Source organism: Mobula hypostoma, chromosome 12, assembly GCF_963921235.1.
Source record: "Mobula hypostoma chromosome 12, sMobHyp1.1, whole genome shotgun sequence".
Classification (NCBI taxonomy): Eukaryota; Metazoa; Chordata; class Chondrichthyes; order Myliobatiformes; family Myliobatidae; genus Mobula; species Mobula hypostoma.
This window is the reverse complement of record NC_086108.1, coordinates 112,285,604-112,308,294: the sequence shown is the minus strand read 5'-3', so window position 1 is coordinate 112,308,294 and position 22,691 is coordinate 112,285,604. Positions and strand designations below refer to the sequence as shown.

The 22,691-nt window shown below is 44.8% G+C and overlaps 1 protein-coding gene across 2 annotated transcripts in view; it reads left to right on the top strand.

The window, feature by feature from the left end:
- Positions 1-359: 359 nt before the first annotated feature.
- The window catches only part of syde2 (synapse defective 1, Rho GTPase, homolog 2 (C. elegans)), a 144,933-nt gene continuing 122,601 nt past the window's right edge, over positions 360-22,691 (top strand). For both annotated transcript variants that reach the window (XM_063064798.1, XM_063064799.1), the window contains exon 1: positions 360-1,655. In XM_063064798.1, the coding sequence (XP_062920868.1) occupies positions 530-1,655 (1,126 nt within the window). In that variant the 5' untranslated portion in view covers positions 360-529. The remainder of the gene's footprint in view (positions 1,656-22,691) is intronic.

Here is a 22,691-nt window from a genome sequence, read left to right as displayed (position 1 = left end):
AATCAATAAAGTATGACTATAACTATTATCACTGTCTAGAAATGTGTTGCTTTGTGGCAGTAAATATATAAAATTATATATATTGTGAAAAAAACAACTAAATAGTGATAAGGAAAGAGGAAAAGAGCTGGTTACCTGTCCTTCAGGTGTGCTGAGGTGAACTGACGGGAGGAGCAAAGGGGGCGGTCTCTTTAACAGCTGCGCCTGCGTGCTCATCAGCCCGCCTCTTTTCAATCAATCTTTCCCATTGGCTGAAAGTAAGAGACGAGGGGCGGGAAATGGGCGGTCGGATTGTCTGTCTGCTGTGCGCTGGTCGCTTCGCGCGACGGTGGTGGTGTGTTCCAGTCGCGAGCCGCGGCTCGAGGATGGCTGACGCCTGCGCGGAAGGCGCTGAGCGGAGTGAAGAGCAAGGTCGAGCGGCGGCTACAGGCAGTGCGCGCAGGGGTGCGCTGAGGAGAGAGATAGGGGTGCAACTGCCAACGCAGGCGAACTAGCTGTGTCCGGGAGCGGAGGGGGGAGCCGAGCGGGGATGGCCGACCCCTTACGCCGGACTTTGTTCGCCAAGCTGAGGGGGAAGAAGCCCAAGAAGACGGCGAGCAGTGTCTCAAGGGGCCACGAAGGTAAAGCGAAGCTCCTTCAGCAGCAGCGGCGGCGGCGACAACAGTTCCAGGCCGGGCCCGGGGCGTTTGGGTTAGGTGGACCGGCGGGCGTCAGTCGGGTCTCCCCGGTCCCGGGCGGAGGAGAGGATGAGAGGCGGAGCGTGTGCGAGGACCTGGCCGGTCCTCCGCCTCTGGACCCCATCCTGGCCGACCACGACGACGACGACGGCGGCGGCGATTACTATGACAACCGGCGTCGGCGGGCCTGCAGGGCTCGGCGGCCGTGTCTGGGCGGCCAGGCCGCTTCGCCGTGCCGCCGCGAGAGAGAGAGGCTGAGGAGCCGGCTGCAAGAAGCCTATTACCTGCTCATCCACGCCATGCACGGCATGCCCACGGACACCCCCGCAACCGCGGGCTATCTCCGGGGCACCCCCTCGCTGGCCACGGCCTCCTCTGGCCAGCTTGACCTCCTCCGCCGGCAGCTCTCCACTTCATTGCCTCCTTCCCGGAGTCATCTCGCCAGCCAGAGCCCGACGGCTTCCAGATCCTCTCTGCAGCGGTCAGTGAGCGACGGGGTCATCGATTACCTTTCCATCCTCACTGACCGGTCAGTGGCGAGCCCGCCTGGCTGGGGCCAAACATCCCCCCAGGCTGGGGGCTCGCACCCCGACCATTTACCCTCTTCAGTCTGTGTGAAGCCTTCAGAAAGTAATATGGTGCCCCGTTACGCCGGGTCTAAGCTGAATAAGTTGGGGGGTCCCGGTGATGCGGTCTGCGGATCGTGCGACCAGCAAAACGATAGGCAGGGCTCCTCTTTAAAACCACCTGCAGTGACGGTCAACAAAATGCAGGAGTGGATGCACAGAGGGCGCATGCTGTCCTTGGAGATGAAAGAGCGCATTAGCGGGTCCGTAAAAGCCAGCCTGCCATCTGGTTCATTGCCAGGTCAGGCAGCCCGTAAAGTGGAAGCGCAGAAGGCGAGTTCCCCTGTGGCCGTCAGGGTGCAAGGGAACAAAACGGCCTCGCCCCCCGCCACCCAGAGGGTTTTCCTGACAGGTAGGCAGTTGCTTTGGCAGCTGGACGGCTCCTTTACTGGGACTTGTGCATGGGTTTGTCTTAAAGCATCCAGCTGCTGTCTTGCTCTGCAGAATCGGCTGTCTGAAAAGGGAGGCTTTTACTGGTCTGCATTGGTGGAGGTTCTTTCCTTAATATTGTACCTAAAATTTTCAGGGTGATATACTGCTACTAACACTGTTTTACAAATGAGCAATGTCTTGCATTCAGAGTTCTTTTAAATTTGTTATCAAGTATTTAAAATTCATTTTGTAGGTGCTGTATGGAGTTTTAAATTTGTTGCATACTTGTGGTAACTGCTTTTTAGATCACCGAGCACTTATCAGAATCAGGTTGAGTATCACTGGCATATGTTGTGAAATTTGTTATGTGGCAGTAGTATATTGCAATGTATAATAAAAACTGAATTGCAATAAGAAATATGAATTAAATAAGTATAAAAAAAGAAAAAAGTGAGGTAGTGTAGTGGGTTCATTGTCCATTTAGAGCTCTGGTGGAGGGGAAGAAGATGTTCCTGATTCATAGAGAACAGTACAGACCTTTTGGCCCACAATGTTGTGCCAACCTTTTAACCTAATCCATAATCAATCTAACCCTTCCCTCCCACGTAGCCCTCGTTTTTCTTTCATCTATGTGCCTATCTAAGAGTTTGTGACCTGTGGCCAAGTCATTGAGTATATTTAAAGTGGAGGTTGATTGGTTCATGATTAGTCAGGGTGACAAAAATTTTGGAGAGAAAGCAGGAGAATCTAGGTGAGAAGGATAATAAATCAGATATGCTGGAATGGTGCCAATGTAAGTTTCTTGTGTCCCCAATGTGTCTACCTTACCAGTGCATTCCAGGCCACTGTTCCCTCTAAACTCTGCAGCCATGCAGTGACTGAAATGCTCCTGTGCACCTAGTCTTTGTTACCGTGCAGCTGGAATAGATTTACGAAATGTGAAAAGATTTTCTTTGTACTGTATATTGTACCCTTACATTAATAAAATCAGAAGTATGTGATATTTTCATTCTAAATATTCATAAGCATTAAAAAAAAATTAAGAGTGCCGCACAGTTTTCAGGCTGTTTTCAAAAAAAATCATGCTCAGAGTAATGTGGTTGGTCTGTGCAGCTGTTATATTTAAAAAAAAGCTACCTTTGACATCTGCGTGCCCCCCCCCAAATATTTTCCTCCAATCGTATTGGCCATTTTTGCCCTGAGGAAAAGTCTCAGGTTATTTGGAGTCCATGTAAAGTATGTATCTGTTAAAGGTTACTGATTCTGGAGCTGATTTTGCTCACCTCAATCGCAAAATGATGGGAGGAATAATTCATTGTGCTGTTCAGTGGCATTTAGTTACAGCATGCTCACCACTGTTGGTTAAGATTTTGTCAAAATTACTTGGCTCCTGACCTATTGAGAATCAGGTTTAAAACTTATTCAGCAACAGCTTCTCCCCCTTTGCCATTCTATTACTGACCTGTTTGGATTTTTGTCAAAATTGTTGTGTATCTCGTGCATAATTTTTAATTAACTTTTTAAAAGGTTGGCAATCAATTTGTACTTGCATCAAAGCATACGGAGAAATGCATCAAATCAGCAAGGACTGTGGGCACGCTTCCAGTGCCGACACAGACCCTAACCTGTACATCTTTGGAATGTGGAAACCCACATAGTCATAGTCAGACTCCTTACAGGCAGTGGTGGGAATTGAACCCCAGTCAGTGACCGCCTGCACTGTAAAGTGATTGCATTAATTGTTATGCTACAGTGCTGCCTTGCAATCATGCTTAAGCCCATCACCCTTACTGGGATATAGCTTGCCAGAGTCCCCCATCGTGGGCTACTTTCAAACTGTTCCCAGGTGTAGCCCATCAATTATTTCTCCTCTTCCAGGAATATTGTCTCTGGACCTTCTATAGCTGTGGAGTTGCAAGCACCATGCCTGACTCCTCCTCCCCCCCCCCCCCATCGCAGCGGGGCTTGGAATTTCATGGCAGAGTTGCCCATGTAATCCAGGGCAAATATTTCTATTGTGAATAATCAATGTTTATGGAACCTACAGAGGAGCTGAGGAACGATCAAATGATTTATTGACATTTTTTCTTGTACTGAAATTTAGAAAGAACAAGGCTAAAATCTGCATTTTGAATACTAATATCATTAAATGAGCTTTTGATCATACTTGGACACAGCAGGATGCCTTTTAGTGCTGTTATTAAATGGAATGCCATGGATATGGTAGGAAAGGATTTGAAAATAGTTCACGTCTGATTCCTTTTTGTTTTGTCCCCTTTTTTTTTTACTGGTGCCGACAGAGGTTCTATACTTCTGAATGCAGTGATGAAATTGTGCATTGAAAACGTCTTGCAAAACAAATAAAATGTTTGATGTCTTGACTTATTTCAAATATATAAATTTCGAGTATGAATGGCCATTTGGCCCCCTGAAGCTGCTCCACCATTCAATAAGACTATGGCTGATTTGTTTGTAGCAGCTCTACATTCCAGACTGCTCCTAACCCTTCCCCAGATACTGTCCATTCATAGAATATTACAGCCCGTGATGTTGTCAACCTTTTAACTTGAAGATCAGTCTGACTCTTCCCACTTTCATAGCACTCCATTTTTCTGTTATCCATGTGTCTCTCTGAGTCTCCCAAATGTTCCTAATGTATCTGCCTCTAACAGCACGCCTGGCAGCACATTCCATTCCCAATCTACTGCGTCATGGCCTTCTTGCACTGTTTTTAATTATACACACTGCACTCTGTAACTACACTGTATTTACAGAAATAACCTACCACTGACACCCCCCACAATACTTTCCACCAATCACCTTGAAAATGTTCCTTCCGATTGGTCATTTCCAGCCTGGGTTGGGGAAATTTCTGGCTGTGCACTTGATCTATGCCTCTTATCATCGTGTGCACCTCTATCAAGTCACCTCTTGTCCTCTTCTCCTAAAGAGAGAAGCCCTTGGTTAAGAAACTGCCTGACTTTCTCTTAAAGATATTCAACAATTTTTTTCCTCAAGGATGGCATTTTTATAGCTTATAATTGGGTTAAGATGAGAACTTTGAAAAGCTTTGCGATTTTCATTGCAAATTGACCAATGAGCTATTGAAGAATAGTGTTGAAATGGAATATGGATGAAATTGTCTTTGGCTGCCTTCAGTGTTTTAATTGGTTTATTATTGTCACATGTACTGAGATACTGTGAAAGACTGTTTTGCATGCCATTCACACGGATCATTCTGAACCCAAGATCATTGAGGTAGTACAAAGGGAAAAACAATAACTGGATGCAGAATCTAGTGTTAGTTACAGAGTGCAGTGTGGGTAGATAAAAAAAAATACAGTGCAAGGGCCATGACGCAGTAGATTGAGAGATTGAATTTATCTGTTGTTCAAGTGTCCTTGAGTTGGCTGGTGTGTGTTTTCAAGCTTTTGTATCTTTTGATCAGGGTGGGAGAGGTTTTGATTATATTGGCTGCTTTCCTGAGGCAGTGGGATACATCTTATTCTCCCTTTATTAGAATTTCTTTTTCATCAGAAATTTTTTCTTTTTCTCCCACATTTTCTTGCCTACCTTTTTGTTAGTCTATTTCGCAGTCTGTAGCCAAATGTGGAAATCTACACAGCTACAATGCATTAAGCAGTTTAAAATATGGACAAGTTTTCTGCCTTTGGAGCTATGGGTTTTGTCTTATTTTATTTTCTCAGTCTAAAATATTCATTGTTACCATTGCAGCTGAATTAGGCCATTTAGCCCATCAAGTCAGCTCTGTCATTCCATCATGTTTGATTTATTATCACTCAAGCCCATTCTTCTGCCTTCTCCCTGTAACTTGATGTCCTGACTAATCAAGTACCTGCTGTCCAAATTGCATGCCATCTTGGACAATGTCTCCCATCCACTACATAATGTACTGGGTGGGCACAGGGGTACATTCAGCCAGAGACTCATTCCACCGAGATGCAACACATAGCGTCATAGGAAGTCATTCCTGCCCGTGGCCATCAAAGTTTACAGCTCCTCCCTTGGAGGGTCAGACACCCTGAGCCAATAGGCTGGTCCTGGACTTATTTCATAATTTACTGGCATAATTTACATATTACTATTTAACTATTTATGGTTTTATTACTATTTATTTATGGTGCAACTGTAACGAAAACCAATTTCTCCCAGGATTAATAAAGTATGACTATGACCTATCAACCTCTGCGTTAAATATACCCAATGACTTAGCCTCCACAGCTGTATGTGACAGTGAATTCCCCAGATTCCCTCCCCTCTGGCTAAAGGAATTCCCCCTCATCTGTTCTAAAGGAATGTCCTTCTATTCTGATGCTCTGCCCTCTGGGCTAGACTCGCCCGCTGTAATACTTGACGCTAGAGATAAAATTGGCTGAGCATGAACTTTATGAATGTTGTACTGATGGAGCTATGTAATTAAAGATTCTGGCAAATTAACTTTGTTTCCTCCCATCATGTTTAAGTGACCTAGGTGAGCTGGCTGGGTGGAATGATCTGAATTACTCAGTGCCTACTGAGATGCATAGGACAATCCGAATTCACATTTTTATTCTGGCAGCATCTTCTCTCTTGTGGAGTTATCTAATAACTGCTGATTATTGCTTGGGAGTTTGGACATGGGACATTAGCACAGTACAGGTCCTTCACCCCATGTTACATGCATTAAAGTCTTATGCAAAAGAGAAGGTGCTGGTGGGAATCCTTTCAAATTATAACGTGCCACCACCTATTTGGAAACCCTATTGTCTACTGTAGTCCATAATAGTACTGGAACAAAAAGTCATTATCAAATTTTATCTAATGCTAGAACAAGTCACTTTTTATTCTCATTTTGACCATAACTGCTGGTACAGTACACAGTAAAAATGAAAGTGTTTTTCAGGACCATGGTGCTACATGAACAATACAAAAACTACACTGAACTACGTAAAACAACACAAAACTACACTAGACTACAGACCTACCCAGGACTGCATAAAGTGCACAAAACAGTGCAGGCTTTACAATAAATAATAATAAATAATAAACAAGACAATATGCACAGTAGAGGGCAGTAGGTTGGTGTCAGTCCAGGCTCTAGGTATTGAGGAATCTGATGGCTTGGGGGAAGAAACTTGCATAGTCTGGTCGTGAGAGCCCAAATACTTCGGTGCCTTTTTCCAGATGGCAGGAGGGAGAAGAGTTTGTATGAGGGGTGCGTGGGGTCCTTCATAATGCTATTTGCTTTATGGATGCAGCGTGTGGTGTAAATGTCTGTAATGGCGGGAAGAGAGGCCCCGATCTTCTCAGCTGACCTCACTATTGCAATCTGAGATGGTGCAATTTCTGAACCAGGCAGTGATGCAGCTGCTCAGGATGCTCTCAATACAACCTCTGTAGAATGTGGCAAGGATGAGGGGGGCGGGTGGTGGTGGGAGATGGACTTTTCTCAGCCTTCGCAGAAAGTAGAGATGCTGCTGGGCTTTCTTTGCTATGGAGCTGGTGTTGAGGGACCAGGTGAGATTCTCTGCCAGGTGAACACCAAGAAATTTGGTGCTCTTAACGATCTGTACGGAGGAGTCGTCGATGTTCAGCGGAGAGTAGTCGTTCCGCAAGGTTTGATATCACTGGCATGACATGAAATGTTTTGTAGCTGCAGATGTTGCTATACATAATAAACCATAAATTACAATAAGAAATGTATATTTGAAGATTCAAATGAGATTGCAACAAGTGAACAAAGAGAAAACTGAGGTAGTGTACATGGGTTCATTGTCCATTCAAAAATCTGATGGCAGAGGGGAAGAGGCTGTTCCTGAAACATTGATAGTAGCAATGAGAAGAAGGCATGTCTTGGGTGATGAATGCTGCTTTTTTTGAGGCATCACCTTTTGAAGATGTCCTTGATGCTGGGGAGGCTAATGCTCATGTTGGAGCTGCCTGAATTTGCAACTTCAGCTTTTCCTACTCTTGTTCAGAGGCCCCTAGATACCAGACGGTGATGCAACCAGTTAGAATGCTGTTCATGGTAACAATCTGGTCTCAATCAGGTGAAGGATATTTATTGTTTAAATTTGCTTCTAAACTGATATTGTGATATGCCATTTTATTGTACAGTGTATGTAGAGAGTACTGTGTATGCAACTTCAGTCCACACTAACTTGTTCTTCCACGGAGGTATTGTTAGTCAAATCTAAATGCAAGTGTGAGAATGTTCAATATGGAAAACAATGTTCAGCACCCTATGATTACCATTTATTGTTCTACACAAGTATATGGTAACCCCACATCCCAGGAGCTTAAATCTGCAATAGATGTAAATACATAAGCTTTTGAATTATTTTTCTCATCCAGGGTGTCAGGAGAGAAAGTAATGTTGATTTTTCTTCTGCCTTTTAGTGTGGAAGAATACCAAAACTAAACTGTTGAACCAAATTATCACACTGAAAATGCTGGAGGAAGTCTGTAGATCAGGCATCTATGGAAATGAGTAAGCAATCAATGCCTTAGCTGAAACAACGATTATTTATTCTTCTCCATAAATTTTGCTGAGTTCCTCCAGCATTGTTCTGGATTTCCAGCATCTGCAGAATCTCTTGTTTATGTACTGAACTATTGTTAATCCAATCAGCCTTCCAGAGGTTAACTATATTGACTGAAAGTTTTTATTCTTTAAACTGTTCTTTGGATTTGAGGTTAGTTTTCTGAAAAACAAATTTAGAACATCAAAAGTGTTTTTAGGAGGAACATTAGAGCTGTTAAAATGTAACCTTTAATTTTAACAATGTAATTCTGTTTTTACATCTTAAGAAATTTAGTTTAAGATGATTTAAAAAGCTGTTTGGACATTTGACAGTTACTTCAGTACTAAAGACTAGCCATGAGAAGAATTGCTAGCCTTGGGCACTGGTTCCAGACATGTATATGGTCTGTTGACTGTGGAATGTGGAATATTTTGTGGAGGTTTCTTTAGTGAATGTACGAGTTCGTTAAATTACTTGTCCTGAGCCTCGAGGCATAAATTCCCTCTTTCACCACCCTCCACCCCCCCACCCCAATCTCCTTCCCTCAGCTCAATCCAAAAATGTAAATTGAACAGGGGAAATGATGTGCAATGTTTGGGTAATGATTAGTAATGAAAACATCGGTTTTTGTATGAAGATAGCAGTTACCTAGTTTACAGCATTATCCAGAAAAACCTAGAAACAAGGCATAAATTGCTGTGTATTGGGAAGCTGACTGTTACAAAGTAGATTAAAAGGAGATGTCATATTCAAAGTAGACCTTAGCAGTTTAATCCTAGAACTTTGTACGTTTAAAAGAAATACTTTTTCTCTCAGCAATTAGAGTTGAAAAGATCTTGAGTTCTTATCAGATCAAATTCAAATTAATTATTTGCATGTATTCATTGCATATCATTGTATGATATACAGCTTGTGTAGGTAAGATCATAAAACCATAAGGTAGGCCATTCTGCCCATAGTCTGTGCTGCCATTTTATCATGATAAATCCATTTCCCTCACAACCCTGTTGTCCTGCTTTCTCCCTGAAATCTTTGACACCCTGTCCAATCAAGAACCTATCAAACTCTGCTTTAAATGTACCCAATGACTTGGCCTTCACGGTGTCTGTGGTATTGATTCTGCAGATACACCAACCTCTCTGGATAAAGAAATTCCTCATCTCCTCTAAATGGAGGACCCTGTATTCTGACATTGTGCCCTCTGGTCATAGACTCTCCCACTATAGGAATTAATGGCAACGAATTTAATCTGGTGCATATAACATAGAGCAGTACGGCACAAGAACAGGCCCTTCAGCCCTCTATGTGAACCAATAATGTTTTGGCTAATTCCCTGTATATAGTCAATACCATGTAAATATTAAGATGCTCATTTCACAAGAGCCCAAAACACTAATAAATGCAACATAATCTGTTTACTCTGCTTACTAGCAATTGTGCATTGTGAATCAACAACCTTCAAAACTTAGGCTTCTGTACCTCTCTCTGCAACTGGATCCTTGACTTCCTCACCGGGAAACCACAGTGTGCGGATCAGTTATCAAGCCCCCTTGCTGACAATCAACATGTGCCCTCAAGAACGTGTGCTTACCTTTACTCTGTCTACACTCATGACTGTGCGGCTAGGCACAGCTCAACACCATCTATAGACTCATTGGTGATAGCACTGTTGGCAGAAGAAAGATCGGTGGGGAGGGATGGGGTGGGGGTACGAATGGACAAGGGAGTCCCTCCTGGCACTTATCCTTGTAAGCAGAGCAAGTGCTGCACATGCCCTTACACTTCCTCCCTCACTACCATTCAGGGCCTCAGACAGTCCTTCCAAGTGAGGCGAAACTTCACCTGTGAGTTGGCTAGGGTGATATACTGCGTCCGGTGCGGCCTTCTATATACTGGCGAAACCCGACGCAGACTGGGAGATCATTTTGCTGAACACCTACGCTCTGTCCACCAGAGAAAGCAGGATCTCCCAGTGGCCACACATTTTAATTCCATATCCCATTCCCATTCTGATATGTCTATCCATGGCCACCTCTACTGTAAAGATGAAGCCACACTCAGGTTGGAGGAACAACACCTTATATTCCATTTGGGTAGCCTCCAACCTGATGGCATGAACATTGACTTCTCAAACTTCCACTAATGCCCCACCTCCACCTCGTACCCCATTCGTTATTTATTTATGCGCACACATTCTTTTTCTCTCTCTCCTTTTCTCCCTCTGTCCCTTTCACTGTACCCCTTGCCCAGCCTCTAGGCTTTCCCCCTCCCCCTTTCTTTCTCCCTGGGCCTCCTGTCCCGTGATCCTCTCATATCCCTTTTGCCAATCAACTGTCCAGCTCTTGCGCCATCCCTCCCCCTCCTGTCTTCTCCTATCATTTCAGATCTCCCCCTCCCCCTCCCACTTTCAAATCTCTTACTAGCTCTTCTCTCAGTTAGTCCCGACGAAGGGTCTCGGTCCGAAACGTCGACTGTACCTCTTCCTAGACCAAGCAACGTTCACCAGCAACTTTGATGTGTGTTGCTTGAAATTCCAGCATCTGCAGATTTCCTCGTGTTGGCAGAATCTCAGATGGCCTATAGGAGGCGTACAGAACAGAGATTGGCTGGTTTGGTGTTGCTGCAACAACCATCTCACACTCAGTCAGCAAGACTAAGGAAATGATTGTGGGCCTTAGGAACAATTACTGGTCCTCAAAGGTCAATGGTGGAAAGGGGGAGCAGCTTCAAGCTTCTGGGTGTCAATATCCCAGGACCTATCCTTTGTCCAACACATTTAAGCAGGCACGCAGTAGCTATACTTAATTATGAGTTTGAGGAGATTTGGTATGCTGCAAAAGATTCTAACAAATTTCTACAAATGTATTGAGAGTATTCTAACTGGTTGCATCACTGTCCGGCATGGAGAGGCCTCAGTTGTAAACTCAGCTAACTTCATCACAGGCACAAAACTATGCACCTTTGAGGAGATTTTAAAGGTGATGCCTCAAGAAATAGGCATTAAGGACCCCCACCACCCAGAACATGCCCTCTTCTCATTGCTCCTATGAGGGAAGAGATATAGGAGCTCGAAGGTACACACTCAAAGTTTCAGGGCCATCTTTCCATCTGTCATCAGATTTCTGAATGGACAATGATCTCATGTACACTACCTCACTATTCCTCTTTTGCACCTTTTTTATTTTGTAACAATTTTACAATGCTACTGAGACTAGTACTAGGAAGATTGTACAGGGCTAAGGAGTTGGTATTGGAAGGAGGGCATAGACTTTTGGATCATTGGTCTCCTTCTCGGAAAGGTGGGACCTGTACAGAAGGGACGGTTTGTACTTGAACTGGAGGGGGACTAACATCCTAGTGGGAAGGTTTATTAATAGCCCGTGGTGGAGTTTAAACTAGAGTTGCAAGGGGATGGAAGCCAAAGTGCCAGAATAGTTAGTGGAGAGGTTGTGGAGGCAGATGTTGGTAAGAGCTTAGACAGAGTTAGGAATCAAAAGGTTGAGCATGGTGCAACAAAATCAAAAATGATGAATACAGGACTGAAGGTCTTGTATCTGAATGTGTGCTGTATAAGGAATAAGGTAGATGAACTTGAGGCACAGTTGCAGAGTGGCAGGTGTGATGTTGTAGGCATCATGGAATCAAGGCTGAAAGATTGTAGCTAGGAGCTTAATGTCCAAGGATACACATTGTATCAAAAGGGTAGGCAGGAAGGCAGAGGAGGCGATGTTGCTCTGGTGAAAAATGAAATCACCATTAGAAAGGGGTGACATAGAGTCGGAAAGTGTTGAGTCATTGTGAATAGAGCTAAGGAGCTGAGGGTAAAAGGCCCTGTTGTAAAAAGGAAGTTGTATACAGACCCCTAAACAGTAGTAATGATGTGGTCTGCAAATTACAACGGGAGATGGACACTATGCCAAAAAGGCAATGATACAGTGGCCTTGGATGATTTCAATATACAGGTAGATTGGGGAAAATCAAGTTGGTGCTGGATTACAGGAGGGAGAATTTCTAGAGTCCCTCTGAGATGGCTTATTAGAGTAGCTCGTGGTTGAACAGAGGATCAGCTGTTCTGCAATGGGTTGATTAGAGAGCCTAAGGTAAAAGAACCCTTAGGAGCAAGTAATCATAATATCAAATTCACCCTGAAATTTGAGAAGTAATAGCTAAACTGAAGCTGTATTAGTGGAGTACAGGGAATTACAGAAGCATAGGAGGAGTTGTCTAGAATTGATTGGAAAAGAACACTGGCAGGGATGATGGCAGAGCAGCAATGGCTGGAATTTCTGGAAGCAATTTGAAGCCGTAGGCTATATCCATTCCAAAGAGGAGGAAGTATTCAAGAGGAAAGATGACACAACCGGGGTTAATGAGAAGTCAAAACCAATGTAAAAGCCAAAGAGAGGGCAGACGATAGAGCAAAAATTAGTGGGAAGTTAGAGGATTGGAAAGCAGTTTTTAAGGGAAAAAAACAAGCCAGCTACAGTCATTAGAAGGTAAAGATGGAATATAAAAATAAACTAGCCAATAATATTAGAGGACACCAAAATTTTCTTCAGATACATAGTCTAAAAGAGGGAGAAGGTTCTTGGGGAAACTGAAAGGTCTGTAGATAGACCTGGACCAGTTGGTGTATGCTACAAAGTTCTGAAAGAGGTGGCCGACGAGATTGTGAAGGCATTAGCAATGATCTTTGACTAGATTCTGGAATGGTTCCAGAAGACTGGAAAATTGAAAATGTCATGCCACCCTTCAAAAAGGGAGAGAGACAGAAGAAAGGAAATATATAACCATATAACAATTACAGCACGGAAACAGGCCATCTCGGCCCTTCTAGTCCATGCCGAACTCCTACTCTCACCTAGTCCCACCAACCTGCTCTCGGTCCATAACCCTCCATTTCCTTCCTGTCCATATATCTGTACAAATTAACTTTAAATGACAACATCAAACCTGCCTCAACTACTTCTGCTGGAAGTTTGTTCCACACAACCACCACTCTCTGAGTAAAGAAGTTCCCCCTCATGTTACCTTTAAACTTTTGCCCTTTAACTCTCAACTCATGTCCTCTTGTTTGAATCTCCCCCACTCACAATGGAAAAAGCCTATCCATGTCAACTCTATCAATCCCCCTCATAATTTTAAACACCTCTATCAAGTCCCTTCCCAACCTTCTGCGCTCCGAAGAATAAAGACCTAACTTGTTCAACCTTCCTCTGTAACTTAGGAGATGAAACCCAGGCAACATTTTAGTAAACCTCCTCTGTACTCTGTCAATTTTATTGACATCTTTCCTATAATTCGGTGACCAGAACTGTATACAATACTGTACTCCAAATTTGGCCTTACCAATGCCGTATACAATTTCAACATTACATCCCAACTCCTATACTCAATGCTCTGATTTATAAGGGCCAGCATACCAAAAGCTTTCTTCACCGCCCTATCCACATGAGATTCCACCTTCAGGGAACTATGCACCATTATTCCTGGATCCTTCTGTTCTACAGCATTCTTCAATGCCCTACCATTTAGCATGTGTGTCCTATTTTGATTAGTCCTACCAAAATGTAGCATTAAACTCCATCTGCCATCTTTCAGCCCACTCTTCTAACTGGCCTAAATCTCTTTGTAAGCTTTGAAAACCCACTTCATTATCCACAACTCCACCTATCTTAGTATCATCTGCATACTTAACTAATCCAATTTACCACCCCATCATTCAGATCATTAACATATATGACAAACAACATTGGACCCAGTACAGATCCCTGAGACACACCGCTACACACCGTCCTCCAATCTGACAGTTATCCACCACCACTCTCTGGCATCTCCCATCCAGCCACTGCTGAATCCATTTTACTGCTTCGATATTAATGCCTAACGATTGAACCTTCCTAACCAACCTTCTGTGTGGAACCTTGTCGAGGCCTTACTGAAGTCCATATAGACAACATCCACTGCTTTACCCTGGTCAACTTTCCTAGTAACCTCTTCAAAAAATTCAATAAGATTTGTCAAACATGACCTTCCACGCACAAATCCATATTGACTGTTCCTAATCAGACCCTGTCTATCCAGATAATTATATATACCATCTCTAAGAATATTTTTCATCAATTTACCCACCACTGATGTCAAACTCACAGGCCGATAATTGCCAGATTTACTCTTAGAACCCTTTTTAAACAATGGAAACATGAGCAATACACCAATCCTCTGGCACCATCCCTGTTTCTAATGACATTTGAAATATTTCTGTCAGAGCCCCTGCTATTTCCACACTAACTTCCCTCAAGATCCTAGGGAATATCTTGTCCGGACCCAAAGACTTATCCACTTTTATATTCCTTAAAAGCGCCAGTACTTCCTCTTAATTTAATTGTCATACTTTCCATAGCTACCCTTCTTGTTTCCTTTACCTTACACAATTCAATATCCTTCTCCTTAGTGAATACCGAAGAAAAGAAATTGTTCAAAATCTCCCCCATCTCTTTTGGTTCTGCACATAGCCGTCCACTCTGATTTTCTAAGGGACCAATTTTATCCCTCACTATCCTTTTGCTATTTATATAACTATAGAAACCCTTTGGATTTATTTTCACCTTACTTGCTAAAGCTGCCTCGTATCTTTTAGCTTTTCTAATTTCTTAAGATTCTTTTTACATTCTTTATATTCCTCGAGCACATCATTAACTCCAAGCTGCCTATATTTATTGTAAATCCCTCTCTTTTTCCAAACCAAGTTTCCTATATCCCTTGATATAGGGTAGAAATGAGAGACCAGTTAATCTGATCTCAGTAGTTGTGAAGATGTTAGAATTGATTATTAAGTTCGAGCACTCGGGGTACTTATTATAAAATGGGCTATAACCTTCATTGTTTCTTTGAGGGAAAATCTTGCTTGACAAACCTGTTGGAATCCTTAGAAGTAACAAGCAGGATATACAATGGAGAATTGGTTGATGTTGTGTACTTGGGTTTTTTAAGAAGGCCTTTGACAAAGTGCCACACGAAGCTGATAAGCTACAAGCCCATGGTATTAGAGGAAAGATTCTAGCATGGATAAAGCATGAGGCAAAGAGTGGGAATAAAGGATCTTTTCTGACTGGCTGCCAGTGACTAGGGGGTCTCTGTGGGGACTGATCTTTTTGTTATACGTCAATGATTTGGATGATGAAATTGATGGCTTGCACAATTTACAGATGATATGACGATAGCTTGAGTGGCAGGTAGTTTTGAGAAAGTAGAGGGGCTGCACAAGGATTTGTACAGATTAGGAGAATGGGCAAATAAGTAGCAGATAGAATACAGTGCTGGGAAGTGTATGGTCATGCACTTTGGTAGAAGAAATGAAAGGGTTGATTATTTTCTAAATGGAGAGAATACAAGAAAAAAACTGAGATGCAAAGGGACTTTAGTCCTTGTGCAGGATTCCCTAAAGATTAATTTGCAGGTTGACTCTGGTGAGGAAGGCAAATGCAATGTTAGCATTCATTTCAAGAGGACCAGAATATAAAAGCAAGGATGTAATGTTGAAACTTTATAAAGCACTGGCGGTCTCACTGAGAGTATTGTGTACAGGTTTGTGCCCTTTATCTTAGAAAGGATGTGCTGAAACTGGAGATGGTTCAAAAGAGATTAACAAAAATGGTTCTAGGATTGAATGGCTTGTCATGAAGAGCATTTGATGGTTTTGGGCCTTTATTCACTGGAATTCAGAAGAAATAGGGGTGACCTTATTGAAAACCTATCGAATGGTGAAAGGCCTTGGAGAGTGGATGTGCAGAGGATGTTTCCTATGGTTGAGAGTCAAAGACCAATGGACACATCCTCAGAATAGATGGGCATCCTTTTGGAATGGAGATGGTGAATTTCTTTAACTAGATGTAACGAGCTGTAAGGTTTTACTGCTAATGTAATGCCTTCTTTGTAATGTTTCACTGCTAATGTAATGGTTTTCCTGTAGCAGCAATGTTTGGGTTATGACAGGAGGTAACAGGGCTTGGGATGTGGGAGGGCGGCCCACACAATGAGAGAAATGCTTGTGAGTCTGGAATAGAGATTTTTGGAGTCTTTTGGTTGGCAAGAAAAGAAGGAAGGTGCATGTGGAGAGAGAGAGCTGGGAGACCACCAGACGGAGTGGACCGGGAGTGAGGGTCCAAAGGTCGGCGACACTTGGAGGAGGTCGATGGTTGATGAATGGCTGTATTTGTGAGCTCCAGCATGCACTTTAGATTTTTCTCTTAAAATGGACCCTTTTTCTTTTTATTTTCTTTAATAACCCTATATTCAGTTTAAGATTTATAAAGTTCAATCAGTTAATTGCATATGGTGTACTGTCTGATATTTTTGCGGTGTGGATTTGTAACTGGGCAACACATCACGCAGCATCCACACGAACGAGATTTCTCAGTTTGGCGGGGCCAGAAGTTGTCTTCCCCTAAACGAACACGTGCTGGCTGAGCCTGAGGGTTACAATTGCGGGGGCTCGTCCGGGTTTGATTCTGTTGGATGCTGTGTGATTACCCTGAGCAATGAACCAGTGGGGTAGATATTTGTACTCCGGATGAATTGTTAATTTGTCTGCTAGTACTGTTAAAGTTGCGATTGCGGGCAGAGGTTTGATAAAATGGCGGGCGCAGCTCTTGTTTTAATGCAGACCAGCGTTGAGGTAGTGGTAGCTGGGGGTGGAGATTTCAAAGACAGGGTTCCTTCGTTTCTGAGGAGTGAGGGGAAAGAGTGGTCGGATTTGGAATGTCTAATTAGTCCACATCCCCTGGTGAAGTGAGAATTCTGAGTTAGTATCCACCCTTACTTCTCTGGCGAATAAATAGAAAAATCAGATTCAAAGTCCCAGCTATGGCAGACTCCGCCTATTCTCTGGAATAACACCCATCCCTAAAGGGGAAGAGGAGTATGAGGCTTGGATGGAGTAGACCTTTCAGTTCTTAGCGGAGTAGACCTTTCAGTTCTTAGCGGAGTGGACCTTTCAGTTCTTAGCGGAGTGGACCTTTCAGTTCTTAGCGGAGTGGACCTTTCAGTTCTTAGCTGAGTGGCAGTGCTCTGATGTAAAGCAACAGAGATTGGTTGAAAGTTTGAATGGGCGAGCCACTGACGTTGTGAGAGCTGTCAGGTTGAAATATCTGGTAGTGCCAGCTGTCAATTACATGCAAGCACTGGACAATGCTTTTGGCCTGACAGGGAGCCCAATGGAGCTCATGGCGGGGTTTCAGAACGTGCATCAGGAGAAGGGGGAGAAGCTTTCTGCTTTTATTTTTCGGCTAGAGGCAGCTAAATTACTTGCAGCACAGAGGAGTCATTCAGGCGGCTGAGGAGGATCAGTTAAGAGTGGACCAGATAGCCAGGGGCACCCAGTCCCATGTCTTGATTGCTTGGGGTCTCCGACAGTCTTGTAAGACGTGTCCCCCTCCATCTTTTGTTGAGCTGATCAGAGAGGTACAAGAAGAGGAGAATGCGGCGAAGGGGCAGGAGGACTCCTTCAGCAGGGTACAGTCCTTGTAGTAGTCCCCTGTGAAGTGACCACAGATAGCCTACCCCGGGGAGCGGTAGAGGAGATTGTGGCAGAGTTGAGACCGGAGATATGTTGGCTGTTATCAGTGGGTGTGGACTCCCTCCCCCATATGATGGAACTGATGGCAGGGGGGCAGATCCCCCAAGGGGACGAACAATGCAGAGGTCTGCTGGCAGCAGGTGTCATGCCAGAAGGAGAGTGAGCCCCTGGGTACCTAAGCAGGGAGAGTCGTTGGGAAAACCTAGAGGAGACTCTGAGGGAATGGCCTGGTGTCTCTGGAGGAACACATTCCCAGCAATGTACCAAGGAACCCCCGAAAGCGAAAGGCCCTATTCCTGAAAGCTCAGTGGGTCCATGCTCCAGTGTGTCGCTATGAATGGAGGGTATTCATGCTGAAACCATACTCGACACTGGGTTGCAGGTCATGTTGTACCTTTTGTTTTACAGCTGGTATCTGAAGCATATACCATTGACACCATTCAGGGCACTGGACATCTGGGGGCTTAGTGCTAATGATTATCCACACGACAGTTATTTGTCAGTGAAGTTGGATTTCTCAGAGGCCGATGTGGGAGTGTCTGAGGTCTTTGATACATTGGTAAACAACAGGAATTCTGCAGATGCTGGAAATTCAAGCAACACACATCAAAGTTGCTGGTGAACGCAGCAGGCCAAGCAGCATCTGTAGGAAGAGGTGCAGTCGACGTTTCAGGCCGAGTCCTGACGAAGGGTCTCGGCCTGAAACATTGACTGCACCTCTTCCTACAGATGCTGCCTGGCCTGCTGGGTTCACCAGCAACTTTGATGTGTGTTGCTTGATACATTGGTGCTGGTTTGTCCGGACCCTGTTGAGAAGGGCGGCGTTTCAATTCTGGTGGGGACCAACATGCCTCTTGTGAGGAGGCTCGTGGGGGCCTGCAAGGAGAAGGCTGGCGAGAGTTTTCTGGGAAAATTCTGTTCACCCGGTGTTTCGAGCTGCTTTTGAGGAAGTGCGTGGCTGCATCAGGCTGGATACCGAATTTAGACGAGGGACTGTGTGGTCCAATGGTAGTACTGCCTGGGGAAGTAGCGAGAGTAATGGGGACCTCCAGATTTCCCGGAGTGCCTGAGGGTGAAGGAATCTTAGTGGACAATCCTGAAGACCATGAGGGGGAGTTGGGATTTCCTGCTGGGGTACTGGTGAAGCCCAAATTGCAGAAGCCCTTGGTTGTATAGGCAAGCAGGATATCAGTGATTGTCAGGAACACTACGAAGAGGGAGGTCACCTTCAAGCGGGGGATACTCCTGGCGCATTTGTTCCTGGTGACGGTAATGTCTAGTGCCCCTGTGAGACATGCTGGGGTGAAACTATGGAAAAAGGGGGCAAGTTGTCATTCAACCTGAGTCATTCAACTTTGGGGACTCCTCAATTCCTGTGGGTTGGAAGAGGAGGTTGGTAGAGAAGATGTTGAAGCTGGAAGGTGTCTTTTCCACTGACAAGTTTGATGTGAGTTGTTCCAAGAGCATACGTCACACTATCCGGGTGATCGAGGACACCCTGTTTAGAGAGAGGTTGCGGCGACTGGCCCCTGCAGATGTGGAAGATGTGCGACAGCGTTTGTGTAAGTTGAAAGAAGCTGGGATTATGTGTCCCCAATAATGGCCCGGAAGAAGAATGGGAAGATACGGATGTGTGTGGACTATAGGACTGTGAATGGGCGCCCCTTCCCTGACCAGTACACGGTACTGAGGATCAAAGATGTGCTAGCCTGTCTGAATGGTGCGAAGTAGTTCAGTGTACTGGATTCAAGAAGTAAATATTACCACATCCCCATGAGTGAGGCTGACAAAGAGAAGGTGGCCTTTTCGTCCAGTTTGAATGGATGCCCCAGGGCATATCGGGAGCTCCTGCAACCTTCCAGCGAGTCATGGAGAAGATGGTGGGGGATATGAATTTGCTTGAGGTATTGGTGTATCTGGATGACCTCATAATATTTGGATCTACCTTGGAAGAACATGAAGCGAGGCTGCTGAAGGTGCTGGACTGCCTGAAAGCTGAAGGATTAAAACTTTTACCTGGACAAGTGCCAGTTCTGCAAGACGTCTGTTAGCTATGTTGGACAGTCTCACGGGATGGAGTAACTACAGATCCAGCTAAGAGGCAGTTTCCACTTAGTCAAGACCCCAGAATGTGAGTGCTCTGCGCTCATTCTTCAGGTTTTGTGGTTACTATCAGAGGTTCGTGAAAGGTTACGTGAAAGTGAGTCACCCGTTGAATCAGCTTCTGTACAGTTACCCTCCCTTGGGGAAGGGACAGGAGGGTGGAGAGTATCTTAACCTGTCAGAGCCCTTTACATCCCTCCTTGGTCCAAACTGTGAAGAGGCCTTTCAGTCGTTGAAGGAGCTACTGACCCAAGCGCCAGTGCTGGCTTTTGTGGATCCTCGATTGCTTTATGTACTGCACACGAATGCCAGCCGGGAGGGTTTAGAGGGGCATCCTGTATCAGGAAATGGGCAGCGGGTTGAGACCAATTGCGTTTGTCAGCCGGAGTCTACTGCCCTCCCAGAAAATCTATCCCACGCACAAGTTGGAAGTTCTGGTGTTAAAATGGGTGGTGGTAGATAAGCTGAGTGACTACTTTTACGGGGCCAAGTTTGAGGTGAGGACGGACAACAACCCTCTAACTTATACCCTGACCTCGGTGAAACTGGATGCCACAGGCTTATCTGAAGTGTGTATCTGAGGTGAAAAGAAAGTTGAAAAAGGCTTATGAATTAGCTGGGGTTGTGGCTGCCAAGCAGAATCGAGGAAATAAGAGGAGGTATGATCAAAAAGTGAGGTTTTCCCAACTCCTGCTGGGAGAGTCCTCATAAGGAATTTGGGGCTACCTGGAAAGCATAAGTTGGCTGACTGTTAGGTGGCTATGCCCTATGGGGTGGAGAGTCAGATGCTAAACCTACAAAGTCAAGTCACTTTTTATTGTCATTTCGACCATAACTGCTGGTACAGCACACGGTAAAAACAAGACAATGTTTTTCAGGACCATGGTGCTACATGAAACAATACAAAAACTACACTGAACTACGTAAAACAACACAAACTACACTAGACTACAGACCTATCCAGGACTGCATAAAGTGCACAAAACAGTGCAGGCATTACAATAAATAATAAACAAGGCAATAGGCACAGTAGAGGGCAGTAGGTTGGCGTCAGTCCAGGCTCTGGGTATTGAGGAGTCTGATGGCTTGGGGGAAGAAGCTGTTACATAGTCTGGTCGTGAGAGCCCAAATGCTTCGGTGCCTTTTGCCAAGTGGCAGGAGGGAAAAGAGTTTGTATGAGGGGTGTGTGGGGTCCTTCATAATACTGTTTGCTTTACGGATGCAGCGTGTGGTGTAAATGTCTGTAATGGCAGGAAGAGAGACCCCGATGACCTTTGCTGACCTCACCAGTTTTCTGGGTGAAACCAGAGGATGAGAATGGGCCTGTCAAGATTCTCCATCAGAACCACCTGTTGCTCCTGGGTCAAGAGGTGCAGGTAGACCCAGAGCCTGACTTGGAGCCTGCACCTAGTAAGAGGACTCTGCGGAAATGCGGGGCGACTACGGAGCCCGTAACAGGCAAGGTTAGGCTGGCCCCTACCCCTGAGAGGGTTACTAATTCAGAGGGTGAGGACCTGGATGTGTGGTAGATGCTGCCTTTTGCTAACTCCCCATTGATTGAGGAAGAGACTCCCAGCCCTTCTCCCAGTGAGACAGGTGAAGTGGTGGGGGGGGGGGCGGGCTCTGTGGGCAGCCTGGGTTGTGGCGGGACTCTGCAGGGAAGGAAGTGGGGTTTGACCATGGGACAGGGTACAGAGTTGCAGGTGGGCATTAGTGATAGATCGGGGGAGGACACGCTAGGAAGACCAGAAGTATCCCCGGTAGTGTCTGAACCTGAAGAGTTAAATGAGGGGGTCTGGCGGTCTTGGAGAATTAGGAGACCGCCAGATAGGCTGGCTCATGTAGCACCGGGGAAGTGTAGAGTGTGACCTCTGCTGTTTTGGGGAGCTATGTCACTGCCTTACACCTGGGTTGAGCCTGTGGGTTACATATAGAATAGTGAATCTGTGGAATTCTTTGTTAAACAGGCAGCTGTGGAGGCCAAGTCTTTACGTATATTTAAGGTAGAGGTTGATGGATTCTTAATTGGTCAGCACATGAAGGGATATGTGGAGAAGGCAGCAGATTGGGGCTGAGGGTAAAATTGGATCAGCCATGATGAAATGGCGGAGTGGGCTTGATGGGCCAAATGTCCCAATTCTGCTCCTATCTTATGGTCTTATAATAAACCTGTTTCTGTTTCCAAGGAGGGCTAAAGTAAATATGGCAAAACGTATAATTGATAGAAGTTGTGCATCTCCCTCTCGGGCATCATGCTAACTTCCAGTCTGTATTCTAGACTTGTAGAACAATACAGCACAGTATGAGCCCTTTTGCCCTACAATATTGTGCTGACTTGTATAGCCAACTCTGATCAATCTAACTCTTCCCTCCAATATAACTTTACATTTTTCTTGCGTCCATGTACCTGGAGTCTCTTAAGACTTCCTGTTATATTGGCAATTTGCCTACCAACATAACTGATTGACAGATGACGCAATAGCCACAGCTCTACACACCGTCCTTACACAGCTGGAGAAGAGATGCTTATGTGAGAATGTTGTTCTTGGAGTAGAGTTTAGCATTCAACACCATAATTCCCTTCAGGCTTGACAAGAAGCTCAGAAACCTCAGTCTTCACCCTGCCTTGTGTAACTGGATCCTGGACTTCCTGTCAAGATCGCCAACAGGTGGTAAGAGTGAGCTCCCCCACCTCTGACCCTCAACACAGGTGCCAGTCAGAGCTGTGTACTAAGCCCTCTCCTTTACTCTCTGAATATCCATGACTGTGTCACCAACCACAGCTCTAATCTGCTAATTAAATTTGCCGACG